General features: G+C 44.2%; 1 protein-coding gene across 2 annotated transcripts in view; it reads left to right on the top strand.

Annotated features, from left to right (window-relative positions):
* The window catches only part of LOC142577822 (alpha-tocopherol transfer protein-like), a 35,073-nt gene that overhangs the window by 10,490 nt on the left and 4,730 nt on the right, over positions 1–19,853 (top strand). For both annotated transcript variants that reach the window (XM_075687268.1, XM_075687267.1), the window contains exons 2-4: positions 13,886–14,035; positions 17,460–17,711; positions 18,482–18,675. In XM_075687268.1, coding sequence (XP_075543383.1) covers positions 13,897–14,035; positions 17,460–17,711; positions 18,482–18,675 — 585 coding nt within the window. In that variant the 5' untranslated portion in view covers positions 13,886–13,896. The remainder of the gene's footprint in view (positions 1–13,885; positions 14,036–17,459; positions 17,712–18,481; positions 18,676–19,853) is intronic.

Here is a 19,853-nt window from a genome sequence, read left to right as displayed (position 1 = left end):
TTCCAGACTGATCGCTGGGACCCGCGTGCCTTCCACAAAGTTCTATATTATTCGCGTCGCGCACACATGCAATCACATTACACAAGGTTCGGTCACAGTCAGCGGATGGAACCATCGATAACATTCCAGAAACTTCCGATACATGCAGGCGCGTCCTGCGCTGTGCGATAACATTCCTGAGGCGGTGAAACGTGTCGCCCGATGAAGACAAGTACACGTGTCAATACCCCCCCCCCCCCCCCCCTCTTAGAAGGCATCGACCCGATTCTGCAAACAAACGAAAGTAATAAGGAAGCACTCGTAGCAAAGAAAACAACAAAATAAGGAAAGTTCGTCAGCGTCCGTAAAAGGGTTTAAGACGCACCACGTGGACCACTTCAGATCGTGCGCGGCGCCGCTGTGAATGTGAAATGCCGTCTGGCACGACCTCATAGTCCAGTGCGCCAATACGTCGGATGATTTTGTAGGGTCCGAAATAGCACCGCAGTAGTTTCTCACTGAGTTCTCGTCGGCGTATCGGGGTCTATACCCAAACACGGTCGCCTGGCTGGTACTCGACGAAGCCTCGTCGGAGGTTGTAGTGTCGGCTGTCGGTCGTCTGCTGGTTCTTGATCCGCAGGCGGGCGAGCTGTCGGGCTTCTTCGGCGCGCTGGAGATAGGTAGCGACGTCAAGAATCTCCTCGTCAGTGACGCGCGGCAGTATGGCATCGAGCGTCGTCGTCGGGTTCCTGCCGTAAACCAGCTTGAACGGCGTGATATATGTGTTGTTTCTTGCACTGCCGTGTTGTAAGCGAACGTTACGTACGGCAGGACGGTATCCCAGGTCTTGTGTTCGACGTCGACGAACATTGCTAGCATGTAGGCGAGGGTTTTATTCTGCCGCTTTGCAAGAACATTCATTTGTGGGTGGTAGGCCGTTGTCCTCTGCCTTGTCTGACTGTATTGCAGTATGGCTTGGGTGAGCTCCGCTGCAAAGGCCGTTCCTCTGTCGGCGATGAGGACTTCTGGGGCGCCATGTCGCAGCAGAATGTTTTCGACAAAGAATTTCGCCTCATCAGCTGCGCTACCTTTCGGTAGTGCTGTAGTTTCAGCAAAGCGGGTGAGGTAGTCCGTCGCCACGACGATCCACTTTTTTCCGGTTGTTGATGTCGGAAAGGGTCCGAACAAGTTCATCCCGATCTGCTGGAATGGTCGGCACGGAGGCTCGATTGGCTGTAGTAATTCGGCTGGCCTTGTCGGTGGTGTCTTGTGTCGCTGACAGTCTCGGCATGTTCTGACATAACGGGTGACGTCGGCGGTCAGGCGTGGCCAATAATACCTTTCCTGTATCCTTGATAATGCCCGGGAAAATCCGAGGTGTCCAGCAGTCGGTGTAGGGCGTGCAATACTTCTGGACGCAGTCCTGACGGGACAACAAGAAGGTAGTTGGCGCGCACTGGTGAGGAGTTCTTTACAAGTAGGTTGTTTTGAAGTGAGAACGAAGACAATCCTCGCTTAAATGCCCTAGGGACAACGTCGGTGTGCCCTACGAGGTTGTTCAACTCCGGGTTTGCTCGCTGCTGTTCAGCGAAGTCTTCTGCGCTTAAAATGCCAAGGAAGGCGTCGTCATCTTCGTCATCTTGCGGCGGCGAGTCAATGGGGGCGCGTGATAGGCAATCGGCATCAGTGTTTTCGTCCGGACTTATAGGTTACAGTGATATCATAGTCTTGCAGTCTTAGGCTCCACCGCGCCAGCCGTCCTGAAGGATCCTTTAAATTCGCTAGCCAACACAAGGCGTGATGGTCGCTGACGACTTTGAATGGCCTGCCATATGGGCGGCGACTGCATGCTTCATTCGAGTTATTCAAATGCGTCGGCCTGCGGCGTTTCCCACTTGAACTCGAGGTCACATTTAGTTAGCTGTATCAGCGGCTCTGCGATGCGTGAAAAATCCTTGACAAATCTCCTGTAGTACGCACACATGCCAAGAAATCTACGCACTGCCTTCTTGTCGATGGGCTGCGGGAACTTTGCGATGCATCTGTCTTCTGCGGGTCGAGGCGGACTCCAGACTTGCTGATGACGTGGCCTAGGAACAGAAGCTCATCGTAAGCGGAGCGACATTTTTCTGGCTTCAGAGTGAGCCCTGACGACTTGATGGCCTCTAGTATTGTCGCAAGCCACCTAAGGTGATCGTTGAAATCTGATCAGCGGGTCAACGGCGGTCAGCGGCTTTTATACATCAATCGTTGAATGTTCCAGACTAATCGCTGGGACCCGCGTGCCTTCCACAAAGTTGTACATTATTCGCGTCACGCACACATACAATCAGATTACACAAGGTTCGGTCACAGACAGCGGATAGAACCATCGATAACATTCCAGAAACTTCTGATACATGCAGGCGCGTCCTGCGCTGTGCGATAACATTTGTTAGGCGGTGAAACGTGTCGCCCGATGAAGACAAGTACACGTGTGAATATGACGTGATCGAACAATGACTTGATGCAAACTGCTGGACAATCCACTTATAGCTTTTTACTTGCTTGCAATATTAAAGTGCCCGAGTATGCGTAAATTCTGCGAAGTGTACGTGTCGCACGAAACACCTTTACTAATAATGAGTAAAATAGTGCATTAGGGGTTCTGCTAACGGATGCATCAATTTTTTTTTTGTTTTCTGATAAAGTACAGGTTTAAGAAGGGTATTTCGACATCCACTTCAACCTCGAGAGTGTAACTTTTTCGAGTGGGTATACCGAACGCTATAGCACGCGCATCAGGATACTTGCAGAACAAAAGAAATGTGCGCTTCTGCAGGGCACGCGGAAAATCCATCAGAGGAATGGCGCAGCCTTGTCCATGTGTAATCATCCCACCGCTGGGGCGAGCCAATTTGTCTGTCTCAAAAATGCCAAGGCGTACGACATATGTGGAGGGGGCCATCACGGCTGCCGCGCGCAATAAATTTTTTTCGTGTAAAAGTTCTTTAAGTAAACAGCTGAAAATTATTTTGCACATAAACATTGTTCGGCAGGAAAACTGCTGCTCTCCGTCAACGCACCTTTCTGCGCTCACTCCGCCGTGTTCAAGCGAAGCCTTATTCCCTCGGACATGCATCAAGCATCGCCTTCGTTCTCGTGATGACGCTGCTTCGACGTTTTGATAACATGATTCCACTCGATCGGGTGTCTGCATTTCGACATAGCTCGCGAACGGTGTAGTGCGCGAACGTATAAATCGCATGACATTAAGATTACAACCTTTACGGTGCATAAGTATCAACATTGCTTGAATTTGCACGTTAACTTATAGGACACAAACAGACACTAGTGTAGGAATCGCATGTAGCTTTTAATTACTCATTTTCACGAAAGCTTCGCTTTGGACAGATTGCACAAATTCCAAGGGGTACGTTGCATCTGCATAATATATATATATATATATATATATATATATATATATATATATATATATATATATAGTTAATAACAATCTTGCCACTCGGTTCCATTTGTTCTCCTTGATTACATAACGAGGGCCCCGAATCCGGAGACGTTGATGCCTTCAGATGCCATGGGTTTGTTTATTTACCAGTTGTCACCCAGATAGATTTTATATTTATTTTTATTTAATAATACTGCAGGCCAATACTTTGGCCCAAGCAGGAGGGGCATATCACAAACAAGAAAACACAGAAAAGCGTATACAATGCAATATGAAATGAACATAATGCACTAATAGAAGCACAAATGATAACGTCAACATCGCTAACTTGCACAAAAATGATTTTGCAATGCAGCCATGAAGTCTTTAGACTGAAATACACTATAGGGAAGTGAATTCCAATCGTTCACCGTTCGAGGGAAAAAACTGTGCTTGTAAGCGTTTGTTTTCGCGAAGATCGGTGCAAGCAAATACTCATGACTGTGTCGTGTTCTCCTCGTAGAAAGCCGACATATGGAAGCTGGTAGCGTCATATTATTTTTTCCAGAAAGAGTGTTATGTAGTAGTACAAGACGATTAATTTTTCTGCGTATTTCGAGTCTCTGTATTCTATTTTGTAACATTATTGAGGACGGCGAATCCTTCCTGGCATATTTCCCGTAAATAAATCTCACTGCTTTTCTCTGTACTCGCTCAAGTTCTTTTGTGTCTTTCATGGTATGCGGGTCCCAGAGTTCAGAAGCATATTCTAACTTTGATCTCACTATTGCATTGTAGGCTAACATTTTAGTCCTTATAGGCGCGTTTTTAAGCTCTCTTTTTATGAACCACAATTTTTTTAGCGCAGCTGAGCAAACATCCGAGATATGAGTTGACCATGTAAGCTTATTGTTGAGGGTAACGCCAAGGTATTTGTATTTGTCGACTTCGAGGACAGTTCTATTTCCAAGTTGGTACGGAAAAGTGCTAGCAGATTTTTTTCTTGTTACGCGTAAAAGTACAGTGTTTTCCGCATTGAGCTCCATTCCCCAATTGGAACACCAGTCAGTGATTTCTGCAAGGCATCTTTGCAGCACAAAATGATCATCATAGGACACAATTTCCTTGGAGATAACACAATCATCCGCGCATAACCGTATGGACACATTACCAGGAATAACATCAATCAAGTCATTAACATAGATTAAAGATAACAATGGTCCTAGCTGCCCTGAGGGACTCCTGAGGTGACCTGACGTGCACTGGAAGTACAATTCCTAATATCAACAAACTGTTCTCTGTTTTTGAGATAAGCACATATCCACTGTATGATACCAAATGGGAGTCCAATTTTATCTAATTTATGTAATAACTATGCATGGGGAACTTTATCAAAAGCTTTGTTGACGTCCAGAAAGAGCACATCTATTTGTCCAGATAAATCAAGTATGCAGGATAGCTCATGTACGGTTGTTACGAGTTGAGTTACAGTGGAGAGTACTTTCCTGAAACCATGCTGAAAAGGTGATAGTATGCTGTGATCTTTCAAAAACTCTTGTATGAAACCAGCGACAATATGTTCCAATAGCTTACAACACAAGCTAGTAATAGATATAGGACGGTAATTTGAAACAGATTGGCGGTCTCCTTTCTTGTGTACCGGCACAACACGTGCTTTACTCCAGACTGATGGTATTGAGCCTAAATTTAAGGATAACTGGAAAAGATTAGAAATGAATTCAGATAATTGCTCAGAATATCGCCTCAGGAAAGCATTAGGAATGTTATCGGGCCCAGCTGACTTCTTAATATTTATATTTAGAAGCAATGCCAGGACACTTTCGCGACTGATTAAAATATTATCTACCGATGGGCTACTTGCACTGGAAAGTTCACACTGATCACGTTTTGTAAACACACTTTGAAAATATACATTGAAGTATTCATCAATGCAGTGCGCATCCTCTATTTCAATTCCGCTGACGTTAATGCTTTGTATCTGTTGTTTTCTCTGGCTTAGATGCAGCCAGAACTTTTTAGGATCGCTAGAAATAAATTCTTCAAGATTCAAGCTGTAGAACTCATCTCTAGCCGAATTTACCTTTCGTAGTAAGTCTTGTTTCAGCTGCGTAATCTGCGGGGTTGTAGCTTTGTTCCTCTTTCTCAGCCTTTTTATTTTACGCTTGGTCTGAATAATATCTCGATTTATCCAAGGATTTAGGCGCTGCTTTCGAACTACTTTTAAAGGGACAAAGTGCTCCGTGCAGTACTTTACAGTCTCCTCAAAACGTTGCCATGAAAGTTCAACATTATTTTCGATTATACCAAGTTGTGTATCTAAATAATCTATAATCGCAACATCATCTGCCTTAGTGAAATCTCTAATTGTTTTAACTGTTTTATGATCTTGGTGCTTCTGCGCAGGAACTTTCCAGCAAAAAGATATCAGCTTGTGATCTGATATATCAGGCTCGACCGTTGTTGTTCCATCAGAAAATACTTCGCTCAGGAATAGAAGATCGAGAATATTATTTCCACAAATGTCACTATAAACAGCCTTCTGGAGGCCCAGGCTGAACATAATATCTATCGCCAAGTCACCAGAAACCGATGAACCATAGTTTAAACGATTCGTGCTTCGTACTTTAAGATCACGTGCTCTTAAAGCCTGCAGCAGAAAGGATGTTGCACATCCGCCACCAAGGATTGAGTGGTGGTGCTCGCTTACACTCGGAGGGTTAGTACTAGTTTAAAACGTACCCCAGAAAGTGGATGGGAAAACGACGCCGTGGTAGCTCAATCAGTAAGAGCATCGCACGCGTAAAGCATGGACGTGGGTTCGTATCTCACACCTGCGGCCAGTTGTTATTTCGTCCACCTTCGTTTTCATTTATTTATCATTTATTTCATTCAATAACTAAGTACAAGCAATTTCCTCTACGTTGTCCTTGATGTGTATGTTTGTAGGCGACCTAATATATATATATATATATATATATATATATATATATATATATATATATATATATATATATATATATATTTATTCTATTTTCCCGTAAATTAAGAGATTAACCCTCTCGTGTGGTGAGCAGAATTGCGTAGTCGGGGTTGGGTGATATGGTTTAATGAAGAAATCTCCACAATCATCAGCGCAACAGCGCAAGCAGTGCTTAAAAGACAGATTTATCCGCCACAAGAATGATTCACTACTCGTCCTTTCATTGCGGTGGACAACACTTGGGCGACTAGCCGTCGGTCCGTTCCACAATTAAAACTGGATTTTAACTTTGAATTGTTGGCGTTAAGGGCCATGGCTGCGATTGCAGCACAGCAGCGACGCGCCCCAGGAGGCAATAACACTTTATAGAATTTCTAAGGCGTCATTCGGTTTTACGATTTCTGTGAGCGAAAATTATCTTCCTTTCGCTTCGATTCTGAAACTTCGACGGGCGCGGAAAGCGTGTCTTACCAATACCGCCTAGATAGCACAAGGCTTGTTTACTACGATCCATGACGTCACGCTACCTGGAACGAAGTTTCCATTGACAGGGCTGGAGTGACAAAAGCGGTGACGTCAAAATCATTTTTGCCTACTCAGGAGCATTCCCATTAGATTCTATGGCACTCGGGTCAGGTAAACTGACGTCATGGATCGGAGTGAAAAGGCCTTGTGCTATCTAGGTCCATGGCGTTGGTCTTACACCCTGCGCACGTGACACTTGACGCTTTGGCGAAGCAAGACAACTCACTGCGATGGCCTGCTTAGGCATCCAGTAACGTGTTGCGTCGTTATTTAAACCCCAGCGACACTCTTTCGCTGAGAGATTTGTTTCGCGAGATAAGAGGCGCGCGCACAGTCAGTGAAGCGATGGAGAGAAAAAAAGACACGGCACGCATTTCCACATGCGATTCTTGACGCTGTCGTTTCGCGAAACAGGTCACAGCCGTGACCCGCTTAAACGCCTAAATCTGTCGTCACGTGCTTCTACACCACGTGACGGCCCGTCGCCGACAGATGAGCTTCATGACATAAGAGGCGGTCACCGGCGGTGAACACGTTGGCGTAAGATGATTCTGACGGTTAGAGGAACATCACGTGGGCAGCGATACCAGAGCTCCCTGTGCGCCTCATTTCTGCTGAGGCGCTCCCTGTGCGCCTCAGCAGAAAAAAAAAGTTGAATATTTGCGTACGAACATCTCCACAACGTATTACTCTTTTGAAATCGCGAAATGACGCGTTTAAACTTCAGTCAGGAATATTTCCTGAACACCATCTCCACATTCAGCGCTTGTAGATTCCTAATTGATGCTTTTAAGATGCGGAACTAAAGCTTTGCATTGAAAGCTTTAGTTCGCGAGCTTCTAGCTATCTGAATGCATGGGGACAGAGAAATTGCGTTTCTCCGCAACCAGTGCCCGGATTTTGATGAGGTTTGTCGCATTTAAAAGACGAAGCTAGAACATAGCCGTTGACGCAAGTGCACTTTCAATTTATATCGTCAATAATAAAATAAATCGCAGAAGTAAAAGAAAAGGGCCCGGGTAGTAAGCTTGCAACTCCGTAACTCGACAATAAAATGAGATCACACAATTCTGTGAATAGCAGCTAATGAAATGTGTTTAAAGCGAAGAAAAGTGACGTCCTGTACACCTCTTTCAAGTGTATACCACTAATTTGTGTGTGAGTAGAACTGATGCAAAAACCTTTCGAGCATTGTAATAATTTCAAGTGAGCTGCAAATTCGTATATCGCATTTGTCCGCGTGATATGTTCTAACAGATGCAGTTTACAGAACTGTGACGTTTGTTGTTAGTGCAGAGTTACGAATCTTTTAACTTTGTGCTGGCAATTTATGTCGTTTTTTATTAAAATTCACCTTTTTCGGTAATCAATGTAAAATAATATTCAAGGCCTTAATTAAAATTTCGCTTTCTACAGTCATCCAAATTTAGCCCTGTCTCTCAAATCTAACGCACTTTATTCAAATAGGTGCAGCGATAGCCTCATGACAGCATTTTGGCCTTTTACATGTGTCTGAATAGAGAAATTGGAGTTGGCCCCGAGCTAATGATTCCTCTTATAATCAGGATGCTAATGATTCCTCTTATGATCAGGATACTCCGTCGCCTCATCGTCATCAGCCTATTTTGTTTGCACTGCAGGACGAAGGCCCCTCCCCGCGATCTCCAATTACCCCTGTCCTGCGCCAGCCGATTCCAACTAGCACCCGCAAATTTCCTGATTTCTTCGTACCACCTAGCCTTCTGTCGTCCTCTACTACGCTTCCCTTCTCTTGGTACCCATTCTATCACCCGAATGGTCCAACGGTTACACAATATGCGCATTACATAACCTGCCCAGCGCCATTTTTTTCTCTTAATGTCTATTAGAATATCGTCTATACCCATTTGCTCTCTGATCCAAACCGCTCTCTTTCTGTCTCTCCAGGTTATGCCTAGCATTCTTCGTTCCATCGCTCCTTGCGCAGTCCTTAACTTGTTCTCAAGCTTCTTTGTCAGTCTCCAAGTCTCTGCCCCATATGTCAGCACCGGTAAAATGCACTGATTACCCACCTTCCTTTTCAATGACAATGGTAAGCTTCCAGTCAGGAGCTGACAATGTCTGCCGTATGCGATCCAACTCTCCTATATTGTTCCCATTCCTCCTTACTGCAACGCTGACTTTAGCATGCTATAACACAGCAGTTCATGCAGAACTATCAGCTTTTTTCTTGAAAACAGATCTTCTCGCTGTTGCAAACAAATCTGGCTACACAGACAAATTCCTTTTAAAAAAGCTGACAGAAAGAACGAGAACAAAAAAGAACGCCTTCAGCTGTTTTTCGAACAGACGACGAGGACATCAGAGCTTCACCACCCTGTTCACAGACAATCGCCGCTCGGGCAGTCGTCCTAACGAATTATGCAGACGTCGTTCCTGGATATCAAATGGGAAAATGTGGCACAACAGATGGATGCATGGAAACAACTTTATTGTAAATACGGTGAAGTTTAACAACCCGGGCTCAGGTTTCCCACAACATCTGGTCGATTGTGTTCTCAGCAAGGCCGTATATGCTGGTCCTTTACCACCAGTCACTGTGATGAGGAAACAATAGGCTTTCGAGAAGATAACGCCGTGTCATATCACCAAGGTGACTACTTTACGTGTCCTGGCAACACATAAACGAGTAGGCAAATCCAAAAAGCATCTCTACCTAGCTGTCTTGTAGGCTTCCGCGCCTCCTGTGTTGTACGTGTTCAGGATTCCTGAAAGTACGCTTTTGTTTCGTATCGCCAATTTAATGAATGTACAGAGGCTGAAACCACTGTCGCAAGCGAACCTGCCAACACTTCACACAACCTGCCAAGGCTATCAGCTCTAACGTCACGTCCGGTGTGTCTTTTCATTTTTACTTCACTCAAATTTGCTGTACTCCAAATCGTTCACGAATTCACTGTAAGCTGCTCGCACTTTTATTATTGTCTGTTACTGTTTCTTTTGCTCGTTTCAGTAATTCACGAATTGCACAATTTCTCCAATTTCTTAGATCCCTTTCCGCGGTGTTAACGAAGCGATCGATATACGTAGTTTATAAGCAATTTAGTACTTCCAAATGTGAATTATAGGAGGGGCACATATCTGTTGATAGCGAGAGCTTTCACAACTGGGGCTGAATTGACAACGCTTTTCGTTCGTAAGGTCTATTTGCCACTGGCTGACCTCCTTCGCTAATGATACGTCCAACATCAGGATTGACTGAAATTTTCTCTTACCAACAATTTTAGCGTAAGGATTTTTTTGAATACGAGCCCTGTTTTCTATTTCTATTTTCTTTATTTGTTACAAAATGTGTGTAAGTGGACGCTGACGACCATTGAACGCGAGGCCATTGAACGTGAGGAAGGTTTACGGTCAAAGCTCTTATCTAAATACACGGTAACGGAGAACTCATCTTGGCTCGTCATCCACTGGGCTGATTTTGATTAGGCTTGTTTCAGTTTAATGAGAAACAAGTTAGTCTACCGAATATTTAGATGAAAACTGACCCCTTAGCATATTGCTTTTTACGACAGCTGTGAGTTTTTGCCGCCGTGTAAGTCAGCGACCAAAATGTTATCAAAGTTCTGTAAACTGCGACTGTTGTTGCAGTGAAAACGCTAAAAACTTATATTTTACACAACAATGAGCTACAGGCATTGACAGCATCTGAATAGAGCATTTTCCAAAGATGCTGCAAACAATTCATAATTTCGTATATGCTGAACGTCGAGTTAAACGACCTTACATATGCCGTACAGAATCGGGATATAACTTTTCAGCGCGGGAATACCTAGCCGCTAAGTTTGTGCTTGAATTTTTCTTTTAAATATAAAATTTTCTTTCAAATAAGGACTTAAAAATAAGCATCAGAGACCCCAAGATGAAGTTTATGCGGAATACAAATTAGCTTTCTGGTGCAGTTCAGCTTTGTTTCTTAAATGCAGCGAACTTCAAATAGACTCGCGGGGAATTCTCTGCAATGAGAGCATTTCTGTGCTGTGCGCGTGTTTGAATCAACTGGAAAGTTGGAGCACGCGCCACGCTAAAGCGTTCCGCCCAAAGCAAGAGGCGTTGTAGTTCCGAGCTTTCTGACCAAACCCCTCCATACCGACGGTCGAAGCTAATCGTATGCCATCGGTGGCCCACGATCGAACGAAAGCGAGGGAAAAGCCACCGTGACGTGGATCACATAAGCCCCGTTCCTCGACTGTCGCGCATTAGCGTACTAATTTCTCGTCACCTTGCCATGGAGGAATTTAGGCAAAACGTTTGCCTACAGTTTTCTTCTTCCTTGTTTTTCTTTCCTCCACTGCTGGCTGTGTTTTCTTGGAAAAAGACTTCTTCTTGGACAAGTTGGCGCTTAGATATCCTAGGTATACTTTGTGGTGCAATATACATTTCTTAAAAGGCGCAGAAGAAAGGAAGACAGTGAAGCGTCAGAATACCAACTGTTTAATGACAGCCTGAAGAAACGTATAGAAGAAAAGACAACTTCCGCTCATGCGCAGGGAGCCAAGGTCTGACACGACAATATGGTCATGATAACATGCTTTGGATAAAGCACATTTCTGCGGAATATAATAATATAGATGTATCTATGACACAATCAGACCCTTTCTTTTTAATATAAAACGCTTACAACAACTCCTTTGCAGTTTGGTCCCTACTTTTGCCAAGAATCAATACTTGCTCATAGCATGGCGTACAACGACAGGCTTTACAGTGCGCAGGAAGATGCGCGTTGTCACACTTACCGATACTATTAGCATGCTCCCTCAGTCTGCGATTAATACAATGTCCAGTTTGTCCAACGTATGACTTGCCACAATCTAGGGGTATCTCGTAGACCGCTCCTTCAACTCAGTCCCTGAAATGTTTGGCGTGCTGCTTCTGGCAGCCCCGCGGCCGTTCACGTGGTATACGGGAGCACAACTGAGCTAACTTGTTGGGCGCCGAAAAAACAACCTGAACGCCATATCTGGTAGCTACCTTCTTGAGGTTATGGCTCACACGGTGCGCATAAGTTATTACTTCTGGTTTTACACGCTCCCTTTACTTCGAGTGCGTTTTCACACTCGCAGCGGTAGTTTTTAGCTTCTGCAGAAGGTACTCGACCACGGAATTTAAGACAGGCTGAGAGTAGCCTGCTTTTAAAAGTCTCTCAAGTCGATGGCGAAAACTCGCCTGCATCACATGCACACATGACTTGCGCAGAGCCGATTCCACGCAAAGTAAGGTGATTCCACGCTTAGAGTGCGCTGAGTCATATTTTAGTAATCCTTTTTTACCTCGATGGAAGTATACACAGCAAACGTGATCACTCATAAGTGTTAGCTTAAGGCCTAAAAACTGCAACTAACTGTCCTTCGGAAGCTTATTAGTAAAAGTAAGTCCCTTTGCCTTTGCTATAAAGACGCCTCAAAACTGCTCAACCATTTCATGGCATGGCAAGGGGCGTCTATTGTCAACAACAACTCAAAAATCATCAACGTATCTAAAAATTTTAAGAATATTAGGATGAGATGAAGTAAAAACACATTGTAGGGCGTGGTCAAAGTAGGATAAAAAGATGTCACATAAAATGGGTGCTACGCATTAACCAATGCAAATGCCCCTCTTTCTGCAAAAATATGCCATGTTCAAAAGTTACAAAGCAGCAGTTGGGATAAGCTTCCAAGAGGAAAACAAATATCGAAGCCGACATCTTCATTTAAGGCACAAAATTAGCTTCGCCACTTTCATCAATGCACTGTTTAACGGCTTTTAGAAGCTCAGGATTCGGAACCGAGTAAAAAGGTGATTTTCATCCATGGAGAACACATAGGCTATTTCTTGGCTGCCGCGGAAATATTCAAAAACTTCATCCGAGTGTCTAGTCAAGAAAGGGTCATTGAGTTGAAGAAGCTCCAGGGCTTTTAGCAAAAAAACTACTGACTTGATATTGCCACCTGTCCCATTTATTAAAAATTGTTCGAAACTGGACATAAACCTTATAGGTTCTGGCACTGAAGAAAGCTGTAAGAGATTTTTTTTTTACTTTTTCTGGTGTGTTTAGCTAATCTTTCACTGCCAATTTCCTCACAGAACGAAGTTATGGTTTTCTTAATTTTTCATAAGCTGAATTTTATAGGCTTAAAATTCGTTTGGTTGCCCCTAATGCTGTTTCGTTAAAGGCTTGCCTAGGAAGAGCTACAAAAGCGCCTTGCTTATCGAATTACATTAGACAGAGTTCATTGTCTTTGAAAAAAGACACCACACGTTGCAACACCTGTCGACCAGTTCCAGCCTTGGGGGCAGCTCTGTGTAGGCTGTCTACACCATCTAGCCGGTGGCGCTAGCGCTGTTCCTGGGCTGCTTTTCTTGCGACTTGCGGATTCCATACCAGAAGCTCTTGTGCTGGAACCCGAGGCTCAAGTCCATATTTCGGTCCCTTATTGAGAAGGCTGACTATATCGTTTGGAATATTGATTTGACCAATAACCATCAGTCTCCCCGTCCGCCTCTTCTTGGTGGTTGCCGCGTTCACGCTCATCAGAAAGCAACGCGGCATACTGTTTCACGTGGTTTCTATTGCAGTAGTCACCAAGTTCCGGTAGTCTTTCATTTTACCTGTAGGAACTCACGCAGGGAAGTTGGTGTAGCACATGCATCTGAGAAGATCGTTGAAAAGCCGGACCTGACGGCCGAATTTCTTGACTTACCGAATTTTCTTGACTTACCGAATTGTTACGACGCGTAAAAGGCAACACTGCCCAGCATGGGTGCGCGAAAGCACATGCGTGTGGGCGCGAAGTTTCCTTTGGGCCAAAGACGCAGGATTGTCATTCGCAAATTTGTACCTGAGACACCGCTGCACGAAGGCTTCGCGTCACATAGATTCCAAGATGTGCAATGGACCTGCTGAACTTTTTTTTTTCTTCTGTCCCTCCCAGACATTGCTTTTATGGCGGATGACAAGAGCCCGGTCCTATTTCAAGCCGTCACCTCGCCGATGTCCTCTGTAGACCTCGCGAACGATGACCTGGCCGAAAATGCAAATGCCGAGGAAAAGGCTCTAAATCAACTGCGCGAACTGGTGTTGGGTAAGTACATGCATGCCGGACGTCAGCTCACTGCTGTGCGTTATCATTTAGCAGCATTTTACAGTGATATTATTCGATATCGAAACATAGCAGGTGTAGTTTCTTTTTTTTTGGTCGGTCCAGAAGGTACAAAATTCTAATCCTTGAATAGAATTACTCGAAGAGGCGGACATGTGTTGCACGAGAAATCAACATGTGTAATGAAATACATAAAGAAATTACAGTGATTAACCATTTAATTAATTATATTACGGCACTTAGTGCAATTTACGAATTGTAGTCGGTGAGATCGCAAAGCGTATCCACTGCAACAGGTTCCTTGGATGACACCAGTTGCGAGCCATTCCTTTCAAATGAGTGTGACGAAATGCATTGACGTTCCAGTTACTTCAATGCGTAGAACGGTGTTTTCCTTAAAGAGTTAAGTGAAACAACTCTGCACATTTACCCCAATTTTGTCGGCGCACGTCTTGCCAACCAAAGCTGTACTCGGAATTCGTTCCGAGTCGATGTGTTTTGCAAACTCACCGGCTAGAATTCATAAATCCCAGTATGTATCGTATAGTTACCAGCAAAAAATAAATTAGTGAAACTTTGTTATTTACAAGTTACGCACTTTGATCTCTCGTGCAAGTAATTTCCTCATCTTCGAGTATTTCAGTTCAGTAGTTCAGTACTCTTTCTCCCTAAAACAAAATAGGTATTTCACCGCCCTCTTTATACCTCAGTGGCAGCGTGATCGAGTACGTTGGAGGTAGCATCCAGCCGTACGATGACATGGAATGCCCATGTTAATAATCCTCTTTCCACACTTTCTAGAATCATCAGAATTACTTCGCGTAAAAGGCATATTTTACCTACCAAAACTAACGTTACTTTGTATTATGCAGTTTTTATTCCCACAGAAGCTATTGTCTCCTTGTCTGGGGCAACATAACGATGCCTAACGTTCTAAAACTGCGAACCTTGCAAAAAGAAGATGCGCCGCGCGATTTCAACGCGTCGTATGACTTCGCCCACTAGGCATGTTTTTGTACATGGTAATATAGTACCTATCAACAAATTATTTAACTACAGATTTGCGTGATCTTATAATATAATAATAAGAAAAAATGATTCGTTTATTTCTCAAATTGTTCCCCTAACATGTCGCCACTCATCATATGATATCAGAGTACAGAGTACTCTTCTATAGGGGGGGAGGGGGGCAAATTGTAGAACAAACAATGGGTTTTCTATGTTAAGCTATACTGTACCAAAATTACTGAATACCTTATTTCGTGACCAACTAAATACTACTATGCCCTTGTCTGCCATCCGGAAGAGCTTTATTGAGCAATCTGTGCTACCGTGACGCCAAGTCTTTGCATGTTAACTTACACTGTACCACTCTTGTGTTATAGCTTTACAATTATTTGCATCACATATTGTTGCCGATTACGAGACACAAGTCTTCTCTGTCAATCTTGCTCTTTGCAAGTGCATATAAACTTGTCATTTTTTTTGTCCAGTATTTCTTTCCTCTTTTTGCCTTGTGCCTACTGTTGACTTGTAAGGGTGGTGACGCCCGCCAAGCGGCGAATAATTCGCTTTTTTTCTCACTATGCCCAGGTTCTATGTACAAACTGAAATAAAGACTTGACCTGAAGTATTCGAATTGTGCTATTTGCCACAGGCAATTTTTAAAAAATTCTGTATTATCGAAAAAAAAAGAATACAAACAAACCGAGGGAAGCATGCATGGTAACTGAAGAAGCACAACGCTTGTCAACGCTTGAGGAAGGTGGTGGTAGGGACGTAGAAACAGAAGGTAAAGAAAAAGAAAGGAAACAAGGAAGACAGAACAAGATGACAAATCACAAAGACAAGAGTAGAACAATGACGAAGAATAGCGCACTTGTTGTAAAAGTATGTTTAAGCCGAACGTATGGCTTTGGTGTAGTTCCTGGTCAACCTCTTTCATTGCAACTAATTCTTTTTTCTACAACTAAGAGTTTTGTGGTGCTTGGTTTTGTCGTAACTAGCCAGCCGCAGAATTGAAGTCCACCGTGTTTTCACTCACGTTATCAGCGCACCCGGTGACTTTTCCACCAAATGCTAGGCAAGAAAAGGTGCGGATGTCGCAAAGACTCTAGCATCATGCTGTGTAAAAACGAAGAGATGGCTGATAACTTTTCTTTTTTTACTCGGGAAACAACGTGTGTCACATTTTTTTAGTGTTCGCCTACATTATTCAGCCCCCCTCTCCATGTGCACTGCAGTGCGCCCATTCTTTTTGAAACGTTCATTCTGGCTGAAAAATGGATGCTTGAAGCCAGTTGTCGGAGAAGAGATATGCTAAAAGCCAACGTTTCGACAAGGAAACTTTTCCAATAGAAGTCTTGACAAATACATTTTTCGAAACGCTGGTGGCAGAGGCGTCTCTTGTTCGACCATCGTTTTGAATAGCGATAGAGAGGATGTTTAATGAATCCTGATGAGGTTTACCTTGCGGGAGGCTTGGCACGCTACTCCAGATGGGTATAATGAAAAATTACGTGATATGAACAGTTCACGACACCTATACACGACAGAAACCGCAACACTCGATAAACTAGGGTATCTTGTTGTGGCTAGTGCCTCTGAGGATGTTTAAAAGTGCATTCGCTGCGCGAAATGCAAAGGCGGCGTTAGTCGACGGGTCAAGAACATGCCTTAGCTCAAGAGATGAGGGTCTTTGATAAATGTTCATTGCGGACATTAAGGCTCCTCTTTGTAAAGTAGATTGCGTATACAAGCGCAGATTCAGTAGGCTATATTCAGTGGGCCCTTGCGTTGTGCAGCTGCTACTTGAATACCGTCCCCATCGCTCGTCGGCCCGAATAGCTATGAAGGCACTCTTGTCTTTCTTAAGGGCGACTGGCCTATGCGAACGTCTTTGACTCGCTTAGGCCCTCCGCGTGCATGCGCGGGCTCACCAAGGCTTTCCTCCCCCTCCCCTACTTCTCTCCATCTTATCTTCCTATTCCCTCCTTCCCGTCCCCCATAGTAGGGTAGCCAACCAGACGCATTTCTGGTTAACATCTCTGCCTTCTCTCTTTATTTCCTCCTCCTCCTCCCTACGTTGACCATAGTTGACGATTTTGTTCTGACTGAGAATGGAATAAGCTTACTCCTTCGACGAATGATATAATTGTTGAAAATTGGACTTAGATGCTGCAGAAGGAGCTACTGCAGCAAAATCAGTTGCCAGACCTCCCGTTTTCTTTACAGAGTGCAGCACTTCATTTCACAGAAGTATTAAGTGCTGCTGACTCATTACGTTTTCTCTTTTGTCATTAGCATGCTCTTCTCACTCAATGAAGCTCACATTGTGCGACCTGCATTCACTGCCAGTGTAGTAAAGTCCCATGCTATAGTTTTGTAACAACCGTTCCCTGACCAGGCGAACCCCTGTTGCACATCCGAACGGACGACGACTTCCTTCTCATGTTTCTACGATCCCGAAAGTTTGACGCCGACCGCGCTTTCAAGAATATCACCAGCTACGCCAAGGCCCGGCAAGACTTCCCCGAAATATTTGATGACCTGAGCCCTTCCCGTATCCCCTTCCAAAGTGCCTGCCGTAAGCACCGGATTGTGACAGTGTCTCGCCACACAGACTCAAAAGGAAGGCCAACTCTAATGCTGAAGATAGGTAAGCTCAGTGAAACTTTCGCGCATGATTTCGAACGTTAAAGGGATCTTCTATGCAGCACCACCAACATTCTGACATTTAAAATGCATCGTGTTCGTATATGTTTCTATCAGCTTTGTACCATGCTTCGCAGTATATCCTCCTGACACGTATATCTTTCTGAGGCTGCTCAGAGACATAACCTCTTTTCATATCGGTTTTTTTCTCACTACCTTGTTTCAAACGTGAAGAACTTAATTTTCATTTAGATGCCACTGTTGATTACAGATACCATACCTGCATGTACGTCGACAAAGTAACCATCTCCTTACGTTTAAAACGGTGAAATAGGCCTTTCCTTGCATACGCATGTAAATGAAAATGCAACATTGTGGGGTGGGCCACGATGTTGACGCTACATCTTGAATTTTTGTGCAATTTCGTGGTATTCGAAACGCACTTAACGATTTCTTTTCATTATCTGTGACAATTATTAGTGTCAATTCTCTCGAAAGCTGGCGGTCAGAATGTAATTGAACCACTTTCATTCACTGTGGCCGAACAGAAAACTCAACCGGGGTGAAGATGTTGCGTAATCGCTTCCTAGTTAACTTTGAGAAAGATTGAAGACAACATGCAATTTATTTAAGAATGGCTCTCACAAAAATATTGCCCCATGTTTTCCTTGCGTTCGCTTTAATTTGGTTTTCACTTCCTATTATTTTAACCACGTAATCCTTAGGTCGCGAAGACCCAACAGAAAGTTTTGCATTTCCATGTTCTATCACCAGGCGCCTGGAGCACCGATGTTTGTTCGCTCAACGACTTATTCAGGTTTCTAGTAGTGTTTGGTATCCACCTCCTTCTCCAAGAAGAGTGCCAAGTGAAGGGTTTGGTGGGCGTCGTAGATTGTACGGGACTCGGCGCCTATCATTTGGCCCACTACACGCCTTCTGCCATTCGAAAGTTCATCAGGCTTGTACAGGTAAGTGTAATTATTTCAAATCTCTTTTTTTGCATGGTGGTGATTAAACTTCTTACCAGTATAGCGAGAACGCAAGTGCTTTCTTGAGTGTAATAGTGAGCCTGGCAAGTTGTTAGATCATGCAGTCACGGAAGGTCACTCCCTAAAGCGGGTGATAAACAACGCAACATTTTGGCCGAGAATGGAAACTTTAATCTTTTGCGGCACCCATAGAGTTTCTTACATACTACCTGAAGGGAAATATGGCACCACCGTCTACGCGAGTTTCCTAAAAGGCACTTTGCTGCGCCGGGAATGCCGGCACGGTGGGTGCGCGAGGCTTTGTCTCGAACGTGGCTTGGTCTAAAACATGGTCACGGATAAAGCTGTTTCTTGGCAACCACGATGAACCTCGCAAGTGCTAACCGGGGCGCTCTTGTGCGCCGACTCATCTTCGATCAACGAGGCACACCTATCCCCGAGCACGTTTTTGTTGCCCCCCCTCCCCCCCCAACCGCGCATCAAGAAAATCGGCGGTGCTCAGCGGTGCAACCCCGGCAAGCCAAGCGGGGAAGCGCGCGCTTAGCAGACCGCACTCGCTAAGATCCGCGTGTGGGAATGGTCGCGTGGAGACCAGCATTACTGCTTGGCACTGTTGATTACCTATTGTGCAGTTCGTTGTACAGAAAATATGACGTTGCTCTAGACATGTAACTGTGTAATGCGTGTCGCTGAGCTAGTCGGTTCAGACTGAACAATTTCAGACCGTAAAACCTATGACCACTTACCGCAAAATATAACTGAAAAAGGGAAGGGGACAAGGTAAGCGCTAACCTTGCCTCCCTCCTCCACTCCTCCTCCCTTTTTCGGCATAAAAATCTTAATAGATTGCAGAAACAGTGGCGAGAAGCGGCCCAAAATCAGAGTGTTTGTGGAAGGAGCCAGGAGTTTCGATGACATGTGGATTGCTTCAAGATTGTTTACAATTGCTTAATACTACACGAAAAGTAGCTCGAAAGGTCGTTCGCTAGCACGAAGTGACGTATTTTCATTGCAGTTCCGAATGCATTTCCGAATGTGTAGGCGTGTCTGGTATAGATTTGTTTATTTTATTTATATATACCCTACAGGGTTTCGTTATGGGGCATTGAGTAAGGGGCTTTGAACAAGTTATACAGAGAAGCATAATGAAAATATAA

Source organism: Dermacentor variabilis, chromosome 4, assembly GCF_050947875.1.
Source record: "Dermacentor variabilis isolate Ectoservices chromosome 4, ASM5094787v1, whole genome shotgun sequence".
Taxonomy (NCBI): domain Eukaryota; kingdom Metazoa; phylum Arthropoda; class Arachnida; order Ixodida; family Ixodidae; genus Dermacentor; species Dermacentor variabilis.
This window is presented reverse-complemented; position numbering and strand designations above follow the sequence as displayed.